This window comes from Jaculus jaculus, chromosome 9 (genome assembly GCF_020740685.1).
Source record: "Jaculus jaculus isolate mJacJac1 chromosome 9, mJacJac1.mat.Y.cur, whole genome shotgun sequence".
Classification (NCBI taxonomy): domain Eukaryota; kingdom Metazoa; phylum Chordata; class Mammalia; order Rodentia; family Dipodidae; genus Jaculus; species Jaculus jaculus.
In genome coordinates this window covers 93,628,324-93,651,901 of record NC_059110.1, presented here as the reverse complement: position 1 = coordinate 93,651,901, position 23,578 = coordinate 93,628,324, and the positions used below count along the sequence as shown (strand labels likewise).

Here is a 23,578-nt window from a genome sequence, read left to right as displayed (position 1 = left end):
TCACTCTTATAGCTGTCATACTGCCTAGACCTCAGAAGCACAAGGTACTTTAATTGCTATTGTTAGCATGTGATAAATTTAAAGTTCTTATATTAACTAAATTGAAATCAAATTCAAGGTGGACTTGTGGGCAGTAGTGATAGCAATCATAGAAACCCTATGTAGCAAACTAGTCAAGCAATCCACAGCTTAAACAGACACAAGTATACCTCAGTGGGTCGAGCAGCACTGGACTCCATCTGCGGCTTGACAGGGGTTCGCCCATCATACTGTGGAAGTGGAGTTGGGTATAGCACCATGGGCATCTCTATGTTTAGTCCAGGGAGTCCATGGAACATGGCTTTCTGAGAGCGACAAGGAAGGACAAACACACACATCACATAAGTCATAAAACAGTAAGCATGCTCTGGATTAGAACACAAACAGATTCATGTTTAAAACCTATCACGGGGAGCAGGGAAGATTCCCAGTGGTTAAAGGTGCTTGTCAAGTAAGCCTGCCGTCTGGAGTACAGATCCCCGGCACCCACATAAAGTCAACACAAACTGGCACACGCATCTGTAATCCCAACAGGCCCATGGAATTGGGAGGTGGAGTCAGGAGACTCCCATAGCTCAAAGGCCAGCTAGTCTGGCCTTCCCAGAAGCAAACAAGAGACTCTGGAGAGATGGCTCAGGGGTAAAGGTGCTTGCTTGCTATAAAGCTGATGGCCTGAGTTTGATCTGTAGCAGCAGGTGATTCTGACATGCCCAAATTCTTCCTGTCTTTCTCTTTTTTTTTTTCTCTCTCTCTCTCTCAAATATATGTGTGTATTTGAATATATCTCGATATATGCACGTATATATTTGTATGCCAGAGAAAGACCCTATCTCAAACAAGATCGAAAGAGAGGACCAACACTCAGGGGTTGTCCTCTGAGCTGCACATGCACACCCGCCCCCGACACATCCACTCACATATTGCAGAATAAAAACGAGACAGAAAATAGATACCTTAAGGTTTAGGGTTTAAAGAAGAGTTTAAACTTGTCTATGGCCATTCCATCCTGAACATGCCCATCCTTGATTGGGTTGGGCCTGTTTAGTAGTGGGAGGGGAAAAGAGCTTAATTTTTTCTAGTCTTCAGGTGGACTTCAGTTGGCCACAACAGATTAGGTTTGGTTTTTGTAGATCTATTTATTGCCTTTATTTATTTTATCCAATCATTGTTATCCAGTTATTTTACCTATTTCTAATTGTTTATCATTTTTATTTAATATCTACTCCTATATATAGTTATCTGTCTCTACTTAATTAGGGATTTAAAAAATGGCAAGGGTATATGAGTTGAACTTTTAGTCAAAGGTTGAAAAGATAGCTCAGTGGTTAAAAACTGCTTGTTCTATAAGCCTGTAGACCCAAGTACTATCCCTAACATGCATGTAAAGTATACGGCAACAGGAGGCAGAGACAGGAGATCCCAAAGCTCACAGGCCAAAAAACAAGGTGCAAGGAGAGAACCAAAACTCCAAGGTTGTTCTCTGACCTACATACGCACACCATGGCACATATACATCCATATAGACACACACATATGCACACACATGCACACATGTATACTAAGGTAGAAAAATAAAATTTTGTCCATGAAAAATACTAAACTATTACACATGACACTGGCTTAAGGTGAGCCTTTTACAAAGCCTTTTACTCTCTTCTAGATGAACTGAAAAGGGCCAAGTCTCAAAAAGGTGACCAAATTTTCCCACTCCCTGGCCAGCTCAGAAGCTAATGATGGCACACTGCTGACATACAACTTATTGGTTTACCTACTATTCCTTCAAGTACAATCAGGAGAAGGCAGTAGAAGATAATCCATAAATAAACTGTCTTCAGATCATATCTCACAATCTATTCCTTCCTGAGATTAAAAGATCATTTGTAAAATTTTGAAATATTTATTTAATCTAAATTATTCGGTTCTAAATTTTTTAAAAATATTTTATTTATTTATTTGAGAGCAAAAAAGAGACAGATAGGGAGAATGGGTGCACCAGGGCCACCAGCCACTACAAATGAACTCCAGACACATGTGGCCCCTTATGCATCTATCTGGCTTACAAGGGTCCTGGGGAATCAAACCTGGGTTTTGCAGGCAAGCGCCTTAACCACTAAGCCATCTCTCTAGTCCATCTGTTCTTATTTATTTATTATTATTTGGGAGGGGGGGTTGAGGTAAGGTTTTGCTCTATCCCAGGCTGATGTGGAATTCACTATGTAGTCTCAAGGCAGCCTTGAACTCACAGTGACCTTCCTACCTCTGCCTCCCGAGGGCTGGGATTAAAGGCGTGTGCCAGCATAAACAGCCTTAAATTTTCTTTTTAATTTTAATTTTTTTTAGAGAGAGCATTGGCTTGCCAGGACCTCAGACAGAGCAATAAGAACTCCAGACGCTTATGCCACCTTGTGGGCATGTGCAGCCTTGTGCTTGCCTCACCTTTGTGTGTGTGGCTTACATGGGATCTGGAGATAGGCTTTGCAGGCAAGTACCTTAACAGCTAAGCCACCTTTCCAGCCCCTACCTGTCCTTAAATTTAAGTATACTTGACTATTAATACTTTATTCCATGCTTAAAATTTACATAAGACTTAAAGTTAGCCACAGACAGCTGCTGGTCCTTACATGCATGGTTTAAAAAGGAACAAGGAGCAGAATGCAGACTTGCCTCACCTTTAGCACAGCTAGAAGAGCTCCAAGTTGATCAGTCTGTGTCAGTTTCATCTTCCCACCATTTAGAAGTGACTGGATACCTTTCAATGCATTCTGCAATAACTAGAGATGGTTGAGAAGAGGTTGAGTTAGAAGGCACAATAAAACTTGGTTGGATCAACTTTTGTTTGTTTGTTTTGTGTTTTGAGGTCGGGTTTGCCTAGGCTGACCTGGAACTCACTTTGTAGCTAAGGACTGGCCTTGAACTCAGCCTCCCAAGTGCTGAGATTAAAAGTGTGTGCCACCATGCCCAACAAGGACCAACTTTTTAGCAGCACTTAGGGTGGAAGAAAGTCCTTCAGATGATGAAGCCCTTTTTGAAACACAAAACAGAATTGCAGATGCAGAGAACAGACGTGATGAACTGTGAGATGCTCTGTAGAGTGGTTGGATGTAATGCTCACAAACCAGAAAGAACTGAGGGTGAGGGGGAAAAGACAGAGACTGTGATCAGAACGTTCTAAGCAAAGGTCAGAAGTAGGAAAGCTCTATAATAAAGCATGCTCAGCAGCTCTTAGGCAAAGGCAAGGTGGGGGCAGAAGTTTAATGGTAAAATGTGGTTGATGGAAGGCAAGTCTGATCAAGACTGATTTCTGGTTTTTTTTTTTAAATTTTTTTGTTTATATTTACTTATTTATTTGAAAGTGACAGAGAGAGAAACAGGCAGACAGAGAGAGGGAGAGAGAGAGAGAATGGGCGCAACAGGGCCTCCAGCCACTGCAAACGAACTCCAGATGTGTGCGCCCTCTTACGCATCTGGTTAATGTGGGTCCTGTAGAATGGAGCCTTGAACCAAAGTCCTTAGGCTACACAGGCAAGCATTTAACGGCTAAGCCATCTCTCCAGCCCTCAAGACTTATTTCTTAACTCAGTGATCTCATGTTAGAGAGTCTGTCCTCCAGAAATATTCTGCACAGGGGATGATGTGAACTGTGACTTTATATGAAATAGTGAAAAAAATTTTCATTACTTACAATTACAATTAAGAAATGATTAAGTAAGAATATCCTGCTGAATGTCAAACTCAACAATAGTAAGATATACTCTGTCAAGCATTTTAAAATACTTGATTTCATATACTTCTCTTAAGAACTCTCCAATATAGTCTTTTGTTTATTTGTCTTTTTGAGGTAGGGTCTCACTCTAGCATAGGCTGACCTGGAACTCACTCACCTTGAATTCATAGTGACTCTCCTAACTCTGCCTCTCATGTGCTGGGATTAAAGGCATGTGCTACCATTTACTATATTATTAAAAGTTATTTTCTTCATTCCAAAGTCAGTCAAATAAAACAGGCTTCTTATAATTTGAATCCAAAGGTGATTTCAGTGCTGTTGGCTTATAACCATTCTATTTGTGCCTAAATATCTGTCAACAAAGTAACACAGCAGCCAAATTAAATCTCTTTTCTACTAGTGTCTATGCCACTCTTCAATGTTCAGATAAGCGACAGTGCCACCTACCATGCAAAATGTTATGTCATCCATATCAGACGATTTTGGAGATTGTAAGATGGTCAAGAATGCTTGGAAGCAGATATTCTGGTAGGACTCTTCCAAGTATGGCTGTCCGGGCACACTAAAGCACACGTAGGGAAAACAATTCAGACTCCTTTGAAATGGTATTTACAAAAGAATAAGCATGAAAAATAGCAACACAGACTGAGAGATCTGGAATACAACCTTGAACATGGTACTATGCAAATGGCGCTTCGGCTAATTAACTAGTGCTGTAAGACAGGCACAGTCTCAAGCCAATATGAAGAAGGAAGATTGGCATTTATAGGGAAACATCACAGAAGTTCAGGTCAGCCTGAGCTACAGTAAGACCCTACCTCAAAAATAAATAAGTAAATAAATAAAAAAAAAAGAAAAAAGGAAAAAAAAAAAAAGAATTGGACCTACATACCTGAGACATAAGTTTGCCATACAATGCACTGCGACTCTTCTGACTTCAGGATCAGAATGAGCCAAGTCGCTCAACTTCATCAAGAGGCCACTCTTGCCTAGCAAGTCAGGGAGATACTAAAACAAAATAACAGCAATGAGTGTCTAAGACAAGCTTCTAGGGGAATATCACTTATTAGACAGACTTAATGTTTTCTCAACTAAAGATTAGTTAGGTATCAGAAGATCAGTTAAGTAAATCCCTCAGATGGGTACACAAACATGTGACAAACATCAGCAGTAAAGATCTTTACTCAGTAGCTGCTGATGCTCTTTAGTCTTAGCTGCATGGATGAAGGGTGAAAATAATAATGGCTAATAGTTACAGCGTGCCAAGAATGTTACAAACACTGTCTCACCTCATCCTCAGAGCAACTATTTTATACACGAAGAAGCAAGGCTCAAAAGGGTTTAGTAAGGAGCTGGGTGTGGTGGCACATGCCTTTAATCCCAGAACTCATAGGAGGATCGCTATGAGTTCCAGGCCACCCTGAGACTACAGAGTGAATTCCAGGTCAGGCCAGGCTAGAGTGAGACCCTACCTCGAAAAACAAAAACAATAACAACAACAACAAAAAGGGTTTAGTAAGGACTGTTCTAGTTTACATATCTGATAAGTGGCAGGACAGATACCTGAACACAAGTATGTTGCCTCTGGAGTCTGGGCTCCTAGTCTTTCAAAGGAAAGAGAACGGTTTAAACTACCTTTTGACATTTTGAGCCATTGCAGTAAACCAGAGCTGCTAGGGCTTGAAGAATTTCCATGTGTGTCCAAGAACTACACTGCTGAATAGCTGAAATAGTGTACGCCAACAGGAAATCCAGGTTCTGCTCATCAACAACCACCTACCAATAGGGGAAAAAAATATGATCTCTTGAAGTTCACCAGAATCAAACTATGTAAAAGACAGTATACATACACCTTTTTGTACCAAAAGAATCAGCTATGGAAAGGTCTGCAAGTTTGATCAAGATAGAAGCTTCTCCCTACCCCTAGGACTCCCTCAATTCTTTCCTTATAACTCTTTCACTCAAAGTAGAACCTGATAAAGTCCTTGTAATGTTTCCTGTAACTAGCAAGAAACTGGCAGCTGTAAATACATAGACAGAAGGCTCAATCTACTGAAATATCTTAATGGAATTATCTGACTTATACAAGATAATTACTCAACTAAGGCACAGTGAATAACTGTATGTGCTACTTAGCTATTATGTCTCTACATGATGTGGGGAACATAACAGAAGTGAAGACATGTCTCTGTCACCATATATATAACCTTCTTGGGACAGATTAGGCTAATCCAAGTATCAATTGTGGACAATGGAGACAGTATCATCAAATGCTAGAAAGATAGCTATGAGCTGTAGGCACTACAGGGAATGGGGAAGTTTTCCTACTGCTAGTGATACAAATATGACACACACAGGAATAGTAAACTTTCGGACGTTACCACACATCATTTTAAACTTGAAAACAGCCTAATCTCATGTAGCAGACATAGTAGGTTACACAGCAACAGCCACCTTCTCCATCCCTGATGGCAGAGTCCTGGTTTTACTGGATGCCTGCCTCTCTTGCAGAGTAGAGGGTCCTAGTAGACTTAATGCTAACTGGTGTTTTCCCACCTTAACTGCATTCATGTTCTTGTGGGTTCACCTGGTAAGTTGGGAAAGGATGGAGAGCTGCAAAACAGACTTTAATAAAAATAAACGGGACTTTTTAATCCCTGGGGTCCCCTGGGCCCCAGGTTACTTCTTTATATACATCAAGGTAGATAACAAAGTTTAGCCCCAGGAAAAGGGGACAATATTGGTGGGAAAGAAATAGGGGAACACTTACATTTATTCTGATATAAATGCTGAGTAACCCCGTCTTCAATGGAAATAAAATCTAACACTTGGAGGTTGGAATGATATTGGTGTACTGAACTAAACAAAAAGAAAAACTTCTCATAGCCACGATTCTAGAACTATGCAGAACATTGGCCAGAGTTATATATTTGGTTTAATGACGCGTTCACATTAAGCTTTTTTTTTCTTTTTTGGGGGGTGGTGGTGGTGCTGGGGAATGAACCCAGTGCCTAATGGCTTCATGTGTGCTAGACAAGGACACTGCCACTAAGCTGTATCTCAGCCCAAGACATGTGCTTTCCCATGTCTCAGCGGATTAACCTACTGAGATGGGCTTGGAGGACGCGCCTAGAATCCCAGCACTTAGAAGTTAGAGGTAGGAGGATCAAAAGTTCTAGGCCAGATTAGGCTACATAAGACCCAGTCTCAAAACAAACCAACAAAGCAAGAAAAAGATCAGCCCACCTTAAGTACTACAGATGTAGTATTTCAAAGGCATTTACTCATCTGAATCCTAAAGTTACATACATGATTACCTGCAATCTGTTAAGTAAATGGTGAATCAGCTGACACACTTTGCTGACGAGATGATTCTGATTAAGAGGCACTAGCTGGCAAGCTTGGACAAGAAGAGCACTGACATCCTATTAAAGCAAAACAAAAGGACAAAACAAGGGTAAATGTACTTATTAGCCAAGTGAAGACCCCAAAAACAAAGCCAAGTGGGAAAACTATAGTGAACATCCACACCCAAGAATGGGAAAAGACATCTGAATAAAAGCTGATGCAGGAAAGACAGGTTGGGGGGTGAGATACTAACTCAAAAACAGGAGGTACTAAAAAGAGTGAAAAGAGGCTGGGGGAGATGGCTCAGAGGTTAAAGATGCTTGCTTGCAAAGCCTGACAGCCTGAGTGCAATCCTCCAGCCCCCACATAAAGCCAGACACACAAAGTGACACAAGCATCTGGCATTCGTTTACAGTGGCAAGAGACTGTGGTGCACATGTATACATGCACATATGCGTAAATAAATTTAAAAGAATCAATATAATTTTTTTTAGGCTGAGGACTCTAGCATTTTTACCACACAACAGAGTATATTAAATAATCAAAGAAAAGCTTCCAGTATATGCTGAAATTGAAATACCAAAAAGTAAAGTAGATTTTCAATGCCATTGGGAAAGTCAGAAATGATACTTATTCAAACCCTATGTAAAGCAAGGCATGGTAGCACAAGCCTTTAATCCCACCACTCAAGAGGCAGAGGTAGGAGGACCACTGTGAGTTTGAGGCCAGCCTGAGACTACCCAGTGAATTGTAGGTTAGCCTGGGCTAGAGTGAGACTCTACATGGGGGAGGGGACGATATACAATTAGGAAATTATTTAAAAAAAAAAAAACAGGCATGGTGGCACATGCCTTTAATCCCAGCACTTGGAGACAAAAGTAGGAGGACTGCTGTGAGTTCAGGAGCAGCCTGGGACTAGGGAATGAGTCAGCGAGGGTTAGAGTGAGACCCTCCCTCAAAAAATACAACAAAAAAAAGAGACAGAAAGGAAGGAAGGAAGAAGAAAAGGAGGGAGAAGGAAGGAAATCTTATCTGCAACTCGCATTACCCATTGTTGGTTTCTGAATTAAAAAAACTCTGAGCACCTATAATATGCCAGGTAGTAGCCTTGGTATCCAAAGATGAAACAAAACTTATTCTCCAACCTCAAAGAACAAACAATTTACTGAGACAGAAATGCACACAAAAAAGTTAAAATACTGAAAAGAAGGTGATTTTTAAACAGAATCTGGAATGACCTAAAGGATAGACAGAACTTTGTTAGACAGACAAAGGCATCAAAAGACGTTGCAAGGGCTGGAGGGGTGGCTTAGCAGTCAAAGCCCTTGCCTGCAAAGCCAAAGGGCCCAAGTTCAATTCCCCAGGACCCATGTAAGCCAGATGTGGCACATGGGCCTAGGGTTCATTTGCAAAGGCTAGAGGCCCTGGCACACCTGTTCTCTCTCTCAAAGAAATAATTTTTTAAAAAACTGCAAGTGATAGGAATGAACTGTGCAAAGACTTGGAGATGTGACACCCTCAGCTCAGTGGCTTGAACAGCAGCAAACTGCGAATGACTGCAGCAAGGACACAAAAGGAGGGACAGGAGAAAGAACTGGAAAGGTACACCATTTTTGTTACAAAACTTACCAAAATATACAAGTAAGTCAAAAGTCCCTTTAACTTCTCAATCATATTCTGCTCCCTTGTGAAGCAACAGATTATTTATTTGCTGAACTCTTCTGGGTCTTTTTTCATATATGAACATACACTTAATAAACACATCCTTGAGCTCTCATATCGGTTTCATAGTGTCGGCAAGGTTCTACAATTTACTTCAGCCATTTACCAATATGTATTAGAGCTCAACTGTGATCAGATTTTTTACTTTTGTGGTTAATTTTTAAAACATATTATTTATTTATTTTATTTGCAAGCAGAGAGAAAGAATATAAATGAACGAACAAATGAATGGAAATAGGCACACCAGGGCATCTAGCCACTATAAACAAACTCCACATGCACATGCTACTTTGCATGTGGCTTTACATGGATACTGGGGAATTGAACTCAGGTTGTTAGGCTTAGCAGACAAGTACCTTAACCACTGAGCCATCTCTCCAGCCAGATTTAAAAACAAACAAACAAACAAACAAACAAATAAAGGATAAGTCATCCTGACAGCAGGACAAAGAATGGTGTGGAGAAGAGCCGAACTGGAGAAAGGAGGTGAGTTAGAGAAGGGCAAAACAGTCCAGGCAAGAGTTACCTTGTCTAAAGCACTGGAAATGGGCGCAGGAAGGGTCTGGATTGAGAAATATGCCCAAGTCAGACTCAAGAATTTGGATCTGACAGGCTCCAGAATAAAGATAGGAACCACTATTTGTGCCTAGCGGGTGCTGAGGTGGGTGGGGTAGAGTGGAATGGATTAGGGATGGGAGTGTGGGAGAAAGTACAATCAGCTTTAGGAACTGTCATGTTTGAGGTGCATATAAGCACCCGAAAGCTATGATAAGATTGGCTCAAGAGTTCAGGGAATGAATGATATCCAAGACCTGATGTGCAGGAGGAAGATTACTCTGACAGTAGAAATAACATTTAAAGTTGAAGCAAATAGGGAGGAGGTAGCCTGAAAAACAGACACACAAAATACGGAGACTTCGTGGCAAAGTAGCTCTGCTATTTGCCAAAAATGTGGCACTGGATTTTCAGGAGCTTCAGTGTTTACATCAGCCTAAACAAATAAATAAATACGGCCGAGTAATGATATCCACGTTCTAAGAGTCCCAGGACCCTTCGTGGTACAGCGCTCAGAATACTGTAATAACGCACTTCATCTGCAAGATGTTTGGGATGCACAGGAGGAAGGAGGTATGGAGTGGCGACGGGAAGGCGGAGCCAGAGGCGGCAGACGGAGGTGTTACAGCCGAAGCCATCACGCGGGCTTTTGAAAGGTGCGAGGTGGCCCCGCACCGCGTGCATCGCTCGGGTAGACGGAGGAGGGCAGAGAAGAACGTAGCGCTGCCCGAGGGCGCAAGCCCGCGTGGCACTCAGCCGGCGGGGGCGGAGCCCGGCGACGCCGGCGCCAAGACCCGGCCGCGCTGCGGCAGGATGGGGCCCGGGGCCGCCGCCTACCTCCGGGGCCACGCCGCCGCCCTCGCTGTAGTTCTCGGAGATGAGCTGGTCGAAGAGCAGGTGGATCTCGGTGCGGGAGGAGCTGCTGTCATCGGGGCGCAGGGCGCGGAGCCTGGCGGACAAGCGGCGGAAGCCGTGGTGCCGCGCAGGGGGCGGCTCCCGCGGCGGCCCGCAGGGAAGCGAGCCGGCCACCTGCACCGCCGCCATGTTTCCGAGGGAGAGCCGCGGGGAAGTACTTCCGGGGCAGCGGGGGCGGGGGCGGGGCCTCGCGCCGCGCTCTCGTTCCGGAAACGCCTAATTTGGACCCGAGGGCCTGGCAAGGTGGTGTCCGTGGCTATGGTACCCCTTCGGCCTGGTTACCCCGTAAATGCTGCTGGAAAGGATCTTGGAAAGTTTTCCGCGCTCACCTCTTCTGAACACTGACTCTATCCTCTAGGAAAACGTGGTACCAGCCCTGGCTGAGATGGTTCAGTTTCAGATTGCGGACAGAATTGGAAAGGGTTTTTGTAGATGACAGTGGCAGAAACGGTTTAGTCTTCCTATGTCCTACTGGAGTTCCTGACTTTCCCCGGGCACAGAGTCACCCTCAGATAGAGCATGTGGTTCTTACATGTGTCCCCTGTGCATAAATAATCAAAGAAGCCACAAGGCAAAAGAGAGGTGCGTGGGATCCAGAAGTACAGGTACAAAGCAAAGCTTTGTAACTTGCATTTGTACTGAGCTAATAGATGCTTGAGATATACTGGTTGCTATAGCAATGGTTCTAATCGCTTAAGACCAAGAGTAATTAAAGCAGTGTTTAAGAAATATTCAACATCCTAAACTAGAATGTGAGGCTGAGTCATTCCAACAATAGAAGTGGTGGTGCACGCCTTTAATCCCAGCACTCAGGAGGCTGAGGTTGGAGAATCTCTGTGAGTTCAAGGCCAGCCTGAGACTACATAGTATATTCCAGGTAAGCAGGGGCTAGAGCGAGACCCTACCTCAAAAAAGCAAAAAACCAAAAACAAACAAACAAACAAAAAAAAAAAACACTGAAGCATCTAGTCCAGGGTCCAGGTTTAGTATGGATAAGTTTTGGGAGTGACCAACACCACACAAACCACTCTGAGGCAAAGATGAAAGCTTTTATTCAGGAAAAGCACAAGCTTCCAGGACTGACTCATTAGAGAAGAGCAACCTGAGTTTTCAAGCAGTGGGCTTTGTAGGGCTTTTTCAGTTGGGAGAAGGTGAGGAAGGAAAAAGAACTCATTTGTTAAATTGAATAGAAAAATCCCTTCATGGGAAATTGCTACATGAACCATTTGAAATAGCTAGGGTGTGACACCAGAACAGTGACCGTGTAACTTATGAGATAAGGGGGCAGGAAATCATGACTTGGGGCATTGTTAGGCAAGGAGAGGATAATGACGGGGTTTTTTTTGTTTTTTTTTTTTTTTAGGAATGTGGATAATCTACTTTCTTATGCCTCTGTCACCTTTCTGCTGACCATGGTGACTCCATTTTGGGAGCCTATCCAGACATAAAAGTGTGCTTCATTGTAGATAACAGCCTGAATGAATCCACATGTAGTGTTACTCAAGACTGAGTGACTGACATGTTGTAAAGTATACTGATGCCAATCTGGTCAGTTCTGATAGTATAGGCCCTTGTGGATGACAGTGTGGTTCCTCCAAGGAAATGAACAACCATATAGATTCCATAGTGATCACCAACTGAGGAGCAAAACACATGAAGCTACCCATAAAGCCTCTAAAGACCTTGTGCATTGGCTTCAGTTAGATGGTAGCACACCCCACATCCACCTCATACCCTTGAAAACTCATAGTGTGGGAACTCATGGTTTGACAAAAGCTCTCCCAGAAAATTTCACACAGCCTCAATCCTCCTCACTTTCAATATTTTAATGATCTTGTAGTGACTGAAGGCCTTTAGAGTGCTAGAAAATTCATAGCCATTTCCTTTTTAAATTCTGCATAACGGGACCTGACATCTTATTCTAGAATTTTACTTCTTTCATATTTATAGATCTTGGAAGACTATAATTTTTTAAATATTTTATTATTATTTATTTTTGACAGAAAAAGAGGGAGAGAGAGAGAGAGCATGGGTGCACCAAGGCCTCCAGCCACTGCAAATGAACTCCAGATGCGTGCGCCCCCTTGTGCTAATGTGAAACCTGGAGAATTGAACCTGGGTCCTTTGGCTTTGCAGGCAAATGCCTCAACCGCTAAGCCATCCCTCTAGCCCACAAGACTATATTTTTAGTACTTTATTAGAATCTGGATCATCCTGACTAAAATAGGCTTACATACCCCACACTTTTATTTCAAATCCTTGTGTACTTCTTTTCAGAAAATTTATTATAATCTATAGTTATCTTTCATTTGTTTACTTGTATGTTACCTGTTACATCCTCTAGAATGTGAGTTTCATGAAGGAACAGATATTATCTGTCTCATTCATTGTTGTGTTAACAGTGAAAGAAATGATGGCAGAGTTTAAATAGTTTTCCAAGTGCCATATAGGCAATAAATTGGTCAAAATGAAACAACAATCCAGAATAGATGTATCTTAAGCCTATGATTATGGACACATAAATAATGGAACGTTTTTTACCTTCCTTGTTCTGTAATAGGAAAAATCAGCATAGAGGGACTGACTTTTAGAATCCAGATTAAACCTTGAACTGGGAGAAGGTAGGAAGAAGGGTTGGCCTTGAGTTCTGGTGTAATCTTATAAAAGAAAACACTGAGGGTCATAGTCCATCTGTTTGGTAGTGTTAATAGTAATATGCATTTAACTGAATACAGTTGTCCCTTGGTTTCCATGAAGGATTGGTTCCAGGACTCCAGAGAATATACAAATGCTTGAGTCACTTTATATAAATAGCCTAGTATTTGCAACTCCTACACAAATCTCCCTGTGTCCTTTTAATTATCCCTAGGTGTTTTCTAATGCCTACTATAATGTAAATGCTATGTAAATATTTGTTGTATTGTATTTTTGAGAGAATAATTTTTTTGTTGTTGTTTTGTTTTTCAAGGTAGGGTCTCACTGTAGCCCAGGCTGACCTGGAATTCACTCTGTAGTCTCAGGGTGGCCTCAAACTCAGCGATCCTCCTACCTCTGCCTCCCAAGTGCTGGGATTAAAGGTGTGCGCCATCACTCTCGGCAAGAGAATGATTTTTAAAAGACACATTTTAAAATCTTCAGTCTGTTGTTGTTTGATCCAAATCTGTTACTTTGGTCTACTTACCAGAAACTCATGGTAGCAGGAGTATGTGGTAGAGGCTGCTCATCTCATAGTAGCCAGGAAGCAGAAAACAAAAGACGATGGGGCCCTTGAACAAGTAACCCTTCAAAGGCATGCTTCTACTTACCTACAACCTCCAGCAAGTCCCTACCACCACTTCCTGACATACTGTAACCACTGCGGACCAAGCCTTCAGTAGAGGAGTCTGTGGGGGGTCATGTCATATTCCAACTGCAATAATCTCTAACCAAATAAATCAAGTACTATGGAAAGTTTTACAGCGATGGTTTATTAAAAGAAACACCTCTTCTTCCCTTCCCCCCCATGTTCCTTGTAGCCTTCACTCATGGCCCCCATTTTCATCTGCCTTCTTGGGCAAAAAGGTCCAAACAGCCACATCTTTCCAGGTAGAAGCTATAGGAAGAGATGAGCACTTATTAGAAAGGACGGCTCTTCCGATAACTCTTTGATGAAGAAATGGATTAAAAATTATACATAAGAACTGCTGTTTGGAGCACCTAACTCCACTGAATATGATTGGAAAGCAACAGTTTCTAGTTCTGGAAATCTATACCACATGCAGGGGAGCTAGAAAGATCCCAAGCATCAAGGATTATAAAGGATTAGACAAATAGTATGTTCTGAATGCAAAATTTTAATTTTAATTTTTATTTGAGAGAGAGAGAAAGAGGGAGGGAAGGAGAAAGTATGGGCTTGCCAGGCAGGGCCTCCTGCCACTGCAAATGAACTTCAGACACTTGCACCACTTTGTGTATCTGGCTTTACATGGGGACTAGGGAATTGAACTTGGGCCATCAGGCTTTGCAAGCAAATGTCTTTAACTACTAAACCACCTCTCCAGCCCCTCAAACTTCTTTTTTAAAGCATATGCTGATTCTGTTGTGTATAATAAAACTTAATTGCATGAATGCAACTTTACTTACAATCAAAGCTGAATCATAGTGGCTTTTTATTGCCCTGTTTTTTAGTTAATGGGTACATAAATAAACTCATATAATAATGAGTCCCATGAAATGCTTTTACAGGAAATGGATCTGCTTAGGTTAATATGCCAATAGGCATCAAAGGCTAAAAATGAGCATGCTTTTTGGTCATCAGTTATTCTTGCTATGATATATCCCAAGAGAATTAATAAGAATATGCTCAGTTTGGGGCTGGAGAGATGGCTTAGCGGTTAAGCGCTTGTCTGTGAAGCCTAAGGACCCCGGTTCGAGGCTCGGTTCCCCAGGTCCCACGTTAGCCAGATGCACAAGGGGGCGCACACGTCTGGAGTTCGTTTGCAGAGGCTGGAAGCCCTGGCGCGCCCATTCTCTCTCTCCCTCCCTCTATCTGTCTTTCTCTCTGTGTCTGTCGCTCTCAAATAAATAAATAAATAAAATTTAAAAAAAATAATTTAAGAATATGCTCAATTTATATTCATCACTGTTATGTTAATGCTATAAGAACTATCTTAAATGTATATTAATAGAGATTGCTAAGTATATAAGCCTGTGTTGATGGACTATAGAGGCAGTAAAGATAATAGGATGAGATTGAGAGGCATGATTACTGGTATTAGAATTGTTCATGGGGAGCTAGAGATATTGCTTAGTGGTTAAGGCACTTGCCTCAAAGCCTAAGGACCTAGGTTCAATTCCCGATACTCACATAAGCCAGATGCATATGGTGGCACATGTGTCTGGAATTTGTTTGCAGTGGTAGGAGGTCCTGGCATGCTCATTCTCTCTCTCTCTCTTATATAAATGAAAATATTTAAAAAAATTGTACACTAGCTACTTTTAAGTGAAATGGCTAAGAAATAAAGTTAGGCACAGGTTCTTATTTTTAAATGCATATTATATCTGAGTGTGATTAAATTATGCATCACAGTGTTAAATAGACATTATTTTGGGGTGAAGGATATGGGTGATTTGTTTTTTTATCTTCTTGCTCAAATATAGTCTGATTTGCCTCCAGGATATACTGGGTTGGACAATTATTCTAAAGACTTGGAAACCACCATCCTGTGGTGAATACATCTTTTCCTTGAGACAAAGAGGGAGAGGCTATAGGGAGGCAGGTAGACATCAAGGTATCCCATGGTAGTGTACAGCCTGCCTGGGATGGGCAGAATTTGGGGAACCAGGCCGGGCCAGGTGATCTTACCTGTTGTTAGTTGGTAGCACAGACGTGGCTACACCCGATGCTGACACACTGCTCCTCTGGCCTGCAGTCCCAGTCACCTCTGCAGAGCTCGGTGCAGGTGCCTAAATCAGAACAGATCAGTGAAAGCCAAGTGTGGCGCCAGGTCTGCAATCCCAGAACTTGGGAAGCTGAGGCAGGAGGTTCACCAGTTCAAGGCTAGGCCGGGCTATAAAATGAGCTAACCCCGTAACAAACAAATGAGTGAAAACCACTGTGCTTGAAACTCAACAGCCCTTTCTCAAGAAGTCAATTCCACTTTTTTCTAAAAATATTTTCTTTATTATTTTCAAGCTGAGAGAGAGTAAGGGAATAAAAATGAGAAAGAAGGACTGGGTGCACCAGGGCCTGTAGCCACTGTCAATAAACTCCAGATGCATGTTCCACTTTGTGCATCTAACTTTACGTGGATGCTGGAGAATCAAATCCAGGCCATCAGGCTTTGTTAAAAAAAAAAAAAAAAAAGCCTTGAACTGCTGAGCCATCTCTCTAGCCTCACTCTTTTCTTTTACTTCAGTAGATAATTTGCAAACCATTACTGGTAGGATGCTATGGATTAACATCTTTCTGTGAAAAGCAATTCATTCACATAATGTCAATAAAGTAAAGCCTACTGTAGAGGTGGAGGTAAAGTGATTGTGTCTGTGGAAGGAAATAAAAACACCACCTAAATGTACTCACTTCAGACTTATTAAATGCCAATAAAAGAGACCTTCCAGATGCCCTGTTTAGTTACCCCTGATGTATAGAGTATGATTCCCATATGTTTCTAGTAGCTACTGTTGCTCTGTGGTGAGAAAGTTGAAGCTTGCTTATGCCTACTCACAGCACTTTGTACAAATTGATTTTGTTATTATATATATCAAGGAAGTTATTCAAGAAGCTACTTAGCTGTGGCTCACAGATGTGACTTACCTTCCAGTAGGTAGAGAAGTGGATTCAACCCAGACTTGGCCTCTAGGCCCAAGTTCCTGGAGTCTCACATGGTGAAACTGACCCTGACATGAAGAGTACATCTCTATATTTCAAGGAGTATCTCTTAACTCAAGTGGAGGTTCCTTCAGTTTCCAGAGTGGCCTTTCAAGTCACTGTGTGGACTACCTGCTTGGAATGCCTCCCCGCTGGGAGGTTTTCTGCTTTATTTTCCTAAAATAGACTTTTCATAGCTTTCCCATCAAAAGAAGCAGATGATGATGAAGAGTAAGGAAGAGGAGGAGGAAGAAGAATTGCCTTCCAGACCAATGGAGTAGGTTCAAAGAGCTGATGAAGACATCACAAAGGCCTCTAGAAAAACACTACCCAGTTCTCTGAATGAATGTATGGTACACTTAGATTGTTCCTCAGCTATGGCCAGGGATTTCTCTTTCTGATCCTATCTCTGGGCTTCTCTGGGCCTTTGTTTCCTCACCAGTGAAATGGGATCCTTGGATCCAGCAGAAGAAATAAGGACTATTCTCAGCGGTAACTCTCATGCTGAGTGTATCCGCTGAGAATGGTGTCTTCTCCAGGCATTGAGAAAGAGTGCCATGTCCATCAGTATCTGAGGCATCTGGAAAGTCTGTGATACACTTCATAGACCTCAGAGAAAATCAGTGTGATCTCTACATGTTTCTAGTGGCCATTATTGAGAAGACCGAAGACCCATTGTCCCTACTTATAGCCATTTGATCACTCATGAAGTATTTATCTGTTGATTTTTTTTTTTTTTTTTTTTTTTTAGGTAGTCTTGCTCTAACCCAGGCTGACCTGGAATTCACTATGTAGTTTCAGGGTGGCCTTGAACTCACAGCAATCTTCCTACCTCTGCCTTCCAAGTACTGGGATTAAAGGTATATGCCACCGCACCCAGCTCTTTTTTTTTTTTACTATATATAAAGCATAAAGAAACTTATTCAGGAGACACAAAGATGTAAGACAACCCACTCAGAGACCACCAATGGAGATAACACATATATTTAAAGTACTAAAAACAAGTGTTTCACAAGTGTCCTGTGAGAGGTAGATTCATAGGAGACTCAAAGGGCTAAGAGAAGGTAAAACATCATTTACAATTATATAATCAGAAAAGATGGGTTTTGAAGTGCAGAAATCTTCTTGAAGTAGAATGGAAGGGGCAAATGGAATATGGTGAGAAAAGAATTGCTATCATGGGGGGAAATGTAACAGGGCTTGGTTTGGGAGAGCCTGGTGAGTTACTTAGGCATAAAATTTAGAGATACTTGCAAACCTCAAGACAGAGGGCTTCTTAAGTCTTTCACCTTAGGCACAACACCTACCTTATTTCTGACCCTGAAATAAAGAGCAAATGGGACTGTAGAGATGGGTTAGGGGTTAAGGCACTTGCCTGCAAAGCCTAATGACTTTGATTTGATTCCTCATTACCCATATAAGCCAGATGCACAAAGTGACGCATGCATCTGAAAGTTGTTTGCAGTGGCTAGAGGCGCTGGTGCACCCATTCTCATTCTTTCTCTCTGTCTTTCTCTCAGATAAATAAAAATATTATTTCAAAAAGAAGCAGGGAGCCAGGCGTGGTGGTGCACGCCTTTAATCCCAGCACTTGGGAGGCAGAGGTAGGAGGATTGTCATGTGTTTGAAGCCACTTTGAGACTCCATAGTGAATTCCAGGTCAGCCTGGGCTAGAGTGAGACCCTACCTCGAAAAACTAAAATAAATAAAAAAATAAAAAGAAGCAGGGGGCTGGAGGGATAGCTTAGTGGTTAAGGAATTTGCCTACAAAGCGAAAGGACCCAGGTTTGATTCCCCAGGACCCACGTTAGCTAGATACACAAGGTGGTGCATGTGTTTAGAGTTCGCTTGCAGTGGCTGGAGGCCCTGGTGCACTCATTTGCTCGCTCGTTCCCCCCCCCTCTCTCTCTGTCAAATAAATAACTAAAATAAAAAGAAGCAGAGGGATGGAGGGATTTCTTAGTGGTTAGCACTGCCTGCAAAGTCAAAGGACCCAGGTTCAGTTCACCAGGCCCCACGTAAGCCACATGCACAGGGTGGCACATGCATTTGGTGTTCATTTGCAGAGTCTGGAGGCCCTGGAGTGCCCATTCTCTCCCTCCCTCTCTCTCTCTCTCTCTCTCTCTCTCTCTCTGTGCCTCTTTCTCTCTCAAATAAAAAAAAATTTAAAAAGGAGCAGAACTGTGAGGAAAGTTTCAGGAGAACAATGGAGCAGAAATTAAGACTGGGAACCCAACAGGTTATGGAGCAAGTTATAGGACTGTAAGGTCAGCCAATTAAGCTCACGCCTATAATCCCAGCACTCAGGAAGCTGACATTATAGGAGGATTGCTTGCCTGGGCTACTATCGCTGTGTGATATGAGACCCTGTCTCAAAAAAAAAAAAAAAAAAAAAAAGATTCTGCCACTGATGCAGTGTGCTCCAGAGACGCAGCTCCCGTGAGTTGGCACCTATGCTGAGGTGGCTTTCTGGTGACGCAGCTGCCTGAGTCCAAGCAGCATGGGTGGTTGTCATCCAGGATGGGATGAGACTTCTCCTGGTACAGCTGCGGTTTGACACATCTATTGCTCCTGTAAGCAACCCCTCACCCTGTTCTGTAAGTAACCCCAATAAACTCATGGGTTCAACCACCTCCCAAAAGATTAATTAATAATCTTAATTATTAATAATTAATAATTAAGAATATTGTTGGTAAACAGAGGTTGAAGCAATTCATGTTTAACACAATTAAGTAAATATTTTCTTCAGGCAGTTCAAGAAAGAATCTAATGGAAAGGGAGATGCTGGGAGATGGGGCGGGGGGTTGTCCAGTGAGGGGACAGGAGAGGAGTGGAGTATCCAGCTGGTGGGGTGACCCAGGGAAAATAGGAGGAGAAAGTGGAATGTGGAGCCTGCTCTGGGGACTGAGTGAAGATCATCAAGGAGGGTCCTTACAGTGGGCCCCCAAGGAGATCTTTCCCTCCTTTCTTCTTCTTCTTCTGGACACACCTGTACCTGATGTCTCATTGCTTCTGGCTTCCCTCGTTAAAGGAATAATGGTGCTGCCTTCAGCCTGGACTCACCTAAAAGCTGCATTGGTCTCACGGCACCCTGAATCTCCTGGACCTCCAGGCCGAAGGTGATGAGAGACACCAACAAAAAAAAGGCTCCCAGCTTCATGCTGCTGCTGGAAGTCCTTGGTGAACATGGACAAGGCTGAGAGCTGCTCACCTTTATAGTTTTTACTCACTGAGCTGGAATGCCAGGCCAGGGGTGGGCCTGTGGACTGTGGTAGCCCAAGCCTCACCTAGAAACTGGTGTTGCTGGATGCACACATCATGTGCACCCTGGGTGATGCTAAGTTACTTAAACCAGGCTCTGTGCCAAGGAACACCCTGCCTCTGACCCATAAATAAGATTCCTAAAGCTAGAAATCTGGGATTGGCAGGGGGCACTAACTTCCATTACATACTTTTATTCACTCATGCACTTTTGGCAGAAGTAGTAAACATCTGGTATGGCTGGATATGTGCTGAGCATCAGATGAGGAATATGTCACCGAAGAATTATAGTCCAGGAGCTGGATGTTAGGTAGTAAGGATGCAATTGGCTGTTTGACTTCTCCCCTCTCTGCTCTGGGATGGTCATCCCTGTCATTGAGGGTAGGAGGAGGCAGGGGGAGAGCAAGTGGGGTGTGATGAGGAAGTAGACTACAATGGTCTCCCTTTGCTTTGGTCTGATTTCCTCTGGGGTGGGACTCTTGCACAGAGGTGGTGATCTTTGCCTGTATGATATCTGTAATTTTATTGGGTAGATTTCCACTTTACCTTGTCCAGCCTCATTGCTGAGAACCCCCAACTCCCAGGATACATGTTGAACTTTCTTAAGTCGCCCCTCATGCTGCAGCAGTGCTGTGGGACTAGGGATGCAGCTGTAATGACCGTCCAGCCGGGGGTCAGCTTTTACTTCGTCCTTCTTATAGACACTTCTAACCTAGATGAGTGATTTTCTACAATACACACACCCTTGGCTTGGGGTTTATGTGAGGGGAAGGCCCTGTTCCTTCTTCAGTGGTAGAAGTAGCATGCATAATGCTTGGCCATGAACACTGTGTCTCACAAGATATCTTAAAAATATTTTTATTTATTTGAGAGAATGGGCACACCAGGACCTTCAGCCACTGAAAACAAACTGCAGACACATGCGCCACTTTGCGCATCTGGCTTATGTGGGTCCTGGGGAATTGAACCTGGATCCTTTGGCTTTATAGGCAAGCACCTTAACCACTAAGCAATCTCTCCAGCCCTCACAAGATAACATCACATGAGTTAAAGAGGATGCATAGGTTGGTGAGGGGCAGTAGAATCAGTTTGTTGTGCCTTTGGAGGCTCCTATGGAGGTGGCTGATTTCACTTAAAGAAGTAGAGTACTTGATATTTGACAGAGGACCTGGTTCCTAATTCTGGGATTACAGAAGGAGACCTTCCCTTTTATACTTCATTTGTCACAGTTCCTGGAGGTATTTTAGACCTACAACTGATCTCATATATTGGTAGTACTCCCATAGAATTAAGGCATATGGGCTAGGCATAAAGCAATTTTGCAAACTGCCTTAACTCCATTCTGTTTAGCCCAAGGGTGATTGATGCAGCAAATATAAAGCCTGGTATTAGCTACTTTTCTTGTCACTATGACAAAATACCTGGCTAATGGTAAAAGAAGGAAAGAGGAATTTTAGTTCACTCTGTCATGGTGGGGAAGGTATGGCAGAATTCATGATGCAAAGAGTATATAGATCAAAATCCGTGGGTCTCCTTTATACCTGTCTTGGTGATCCACTTCTTCCAACTAGACCTTGGCTCCTAAAGGGTCCACAGTTTCTCAAAATAGCACCACACTAGGGACCAAGTGTTCAAACTCCCAAGTCTGTGGGGGACATTTCACACTTAAACTACAAATCCCAGACTTTTAGAGATCTTAAACACTGAAAAGGTTATAGTAATAGTCTCCATTTCAAATTTTGATTGTGCCAAGGCCTGAAATTTAAAAAATCATTTTCTGAAGTTGTACCAAAGTCAAAGGTATAGTGAATTCAGACTCATTTCTATTTAGATATCCTCATTTTTAATTTTTTTAATTGAGATATGAAGACCCTCTGCTTTTTAAATTTTATTTACTTATTTATTTGAGAGAACAAGAGAGAGAGGGAGAGAGAGAGAGAGAAAGAGTGCATGCCAGGGCCTCCAGCTACTGCAAATGACCTCCAGACACATGCACCACCTGTGCATCTGGCTTATGTGGGTCCTGGAGAATCTAACTGAGGTCCTTTGGCTTTGCAGGCAAACACCTTAACTGCTAAGCCATCTCTACAGCCCAGACCCTCTATTTTTGAAATTTATTTATTTATTTGAGAGAGGGAGAGCGAGAGTGCACAATAAGGTCTCTTACCACTGCAAATGAGCTCCAGATGCATGTGCCATTTTGTGTCTCTGGCTTTCCATTTGTGCTGGGGAATCAAACTCAGGCCATCAGACTTTGCAAGCAAGTGTCTTTAGCCACTGAGCCATTCCTCCAGTCCCTCATTTCTGGTTTTATTTTGGGGTCTAATAAATACTTGCTTACTGAGCTGAGTGGGGCTTTCACAGCCTTGGTAAGTCATCCCAGCCTACTTCCCTCCTCCTCTCTTGCTCTCCACACATCCCCACTATCCAGGCACACAGGGCTGCTCTGGTGTCTAGTACAGAGTGCTCTCCTAACCCAGCTCAGGCTACACCTCCAATGTAGATGTCAGAATCCATGCCTATCAAATCTTGAATCCTCATCTATGACCCAGCCTAAATGTCGCCTCTGAAACTTTCCCCAACCCTTTGGGAGAGTGACTTTCTCTTAGTATTTGTCATAGTTTTTTTTTTTTTTTACCAGAATCTGTTGTACTTAATTACTACCATTACTACTTTACATTTTCCCTCTGAGAGTATCTTTTATTTATTTATCTAATTTATTTATGTTTTGGCAATTTCATACATGTATACAATACATTTTAAAAGTATTTTTATTTATTTATTTGTAAGCAGAGAAAGATAGAAGAAAAAGATAGACAGTGAGAGAGAGAAAATAGGCACACCAGGGTCTCTAGCTGTTGTAAACAAACTCCAGATGCATGCACCACCTTGTGCATCTGGCTTTATGTGGGTACTGGGGAATTGAACCTGGGTCATTAGCTTTTGCAGGCAAGCATCTTAGTAGCTGAGCCATCTCTTCAGCCCTACAGTGCATTTTGCTCCCACTACCCCCATTTATCCTCTTTCTTTCCTTTTTATCCTCCCATTAAACCCCTTCTTCTTCCCACTAGATCCTTATCCTACTTCTATGTCTTATTTTATTTTTGACCTACTGATTTAAATTAGGGTTACTTGCAGAATCATGGGTGGCATGTTATTTACCTGCGAATGGGCAATCCTCCAGTAGCTACACCCCGAAAAGACATAACTTCCCCTCCCTTGGGAGTATCTTGGTGGCTAAGATGGGGGTTTGTCTTTAGTGTTCAAAGGTGAGTGTCCTTGGTGATTATTAACATACACAGAGACAGAGAGATACAGAAATAGACAGACAGTGACAATGAGACAGAGAAATAGAGATTTTAACTAACCAGTGGAGGTAGAGAGAAAATGAGAGAGTTGGAGAGATTTGGGCCTGCACAGGACTCATAATGGGGGTCTTTAAACTGACAGATTAGATGTTACATAGAGCAGCCAGGTGTGGTGGTACACACCTTTAATCCCAGCACTCAAGAGACAGAGGTAGGAGGATCGCTGTGAGTTCAAGGCCAGCCTGAGACTACATAGAGAATTCCAGGTCAGCCTGGGCTACAGCAAGACCTGTAAAAAAAGACCTGCCTGGGAAAAAAATTCACCCAGAGATTGCATAGAGGTGAAAGGACACAGTT

The 23,578-nt window shown here is 42.5% G+C and overlaps 2 protein-coding genes across 3 annotated transcripts in view; both read right to left on the bottom strand.

Annotated features, from left to right (window-relative positions):
- Positions 1-10,447, bottom strand: part of Heatr6 (HEAT repeat containing 6) — a 44,557-nt gene extending 34,110 nt beyond the window's left edge. Inside the window, exons 1-7 of the mRNA XM_004664472.2 lie at positions 10,226-10,447; positions 7,081-7,188; positions 5,399-5,539; positions 4,656-4,771; positions 4,211-4,325; positions 2,709-2,810; positions 210-344 (exon numbers count right to left, since the gene is read on the bottom strand). Of these exons, the coding sequence (XP_004664529.2) occupies positions 210-344; positions 2,709-2,810; positions 4,211-4,325; positions 4,656-4,771; positions 5,399-5,539; positions 7,081-7,188; positions 10,226-10,432 (924 nt within the window). The 5' untranslated portion in view covers positions 10,433-10,447. The remainder of the gene's footprint in view (positions 1-209; positions 345-2,708; positions 2,811-4,210; positions 4,326-4,655; positions 4,772-5,398; positions 5,540-7,080; positions 7,189-10,225) is intronic.
- Positions 10,448-13,802: 3,355 nt separating this feature from the next.
- LOC101596838 (protein Wfdc21) lies at positions 13,803-23,101 on the bottom strand. Of its 2 annotated transcripts, none has more exons than XM_004664550.2 (3): positions 19,716-19,812; positions 15,648-15,748; positions 13,803-13,895 (listed from the first exon to the last, which is right to left on the bottom strand). In XM_004664550.2, the coding sequence occupies exons 1-2, from the start codon at positions 19,810-19,812 to the stop codon at positions 15,654-15,656; spliced, it is 192 nt and encodes a 63-aa protein (XP_004664607.1). In that variant the 3' UTR covers positions 13,803-13,895; positions 15,648-15,653. The 2 variants fall into 2 exon arrangements, 1 of the variants encoding a protein (XP_004664607.1); XR_006638966.1 differs by lacking the exon at positions 19,716-19,812 and adding an exon at positions 23,076-23,101 and having other exon boundaries at positions 13,865-13,895.
- Between the last annotated feature and the right edge of the window lie 477 nt (positions 23,102-23,578).

Coding starts and splice junctions, on each gene's coding strand:
- LOC101596838 (XM_004664550.2), bottom strand. CDS start 19,812: ATGAAGCTGGGAGCCTTTTTTTTGTTGGTGTCTCTCATCACCTTCGGC. Junction 15,749..19,715: donor GAGACCAATGCAGCTTTTAG/GTGAGTCCAGGC, acceptor GTTCTGATTTAG/GCACCTGCACCGAGCTCTGC.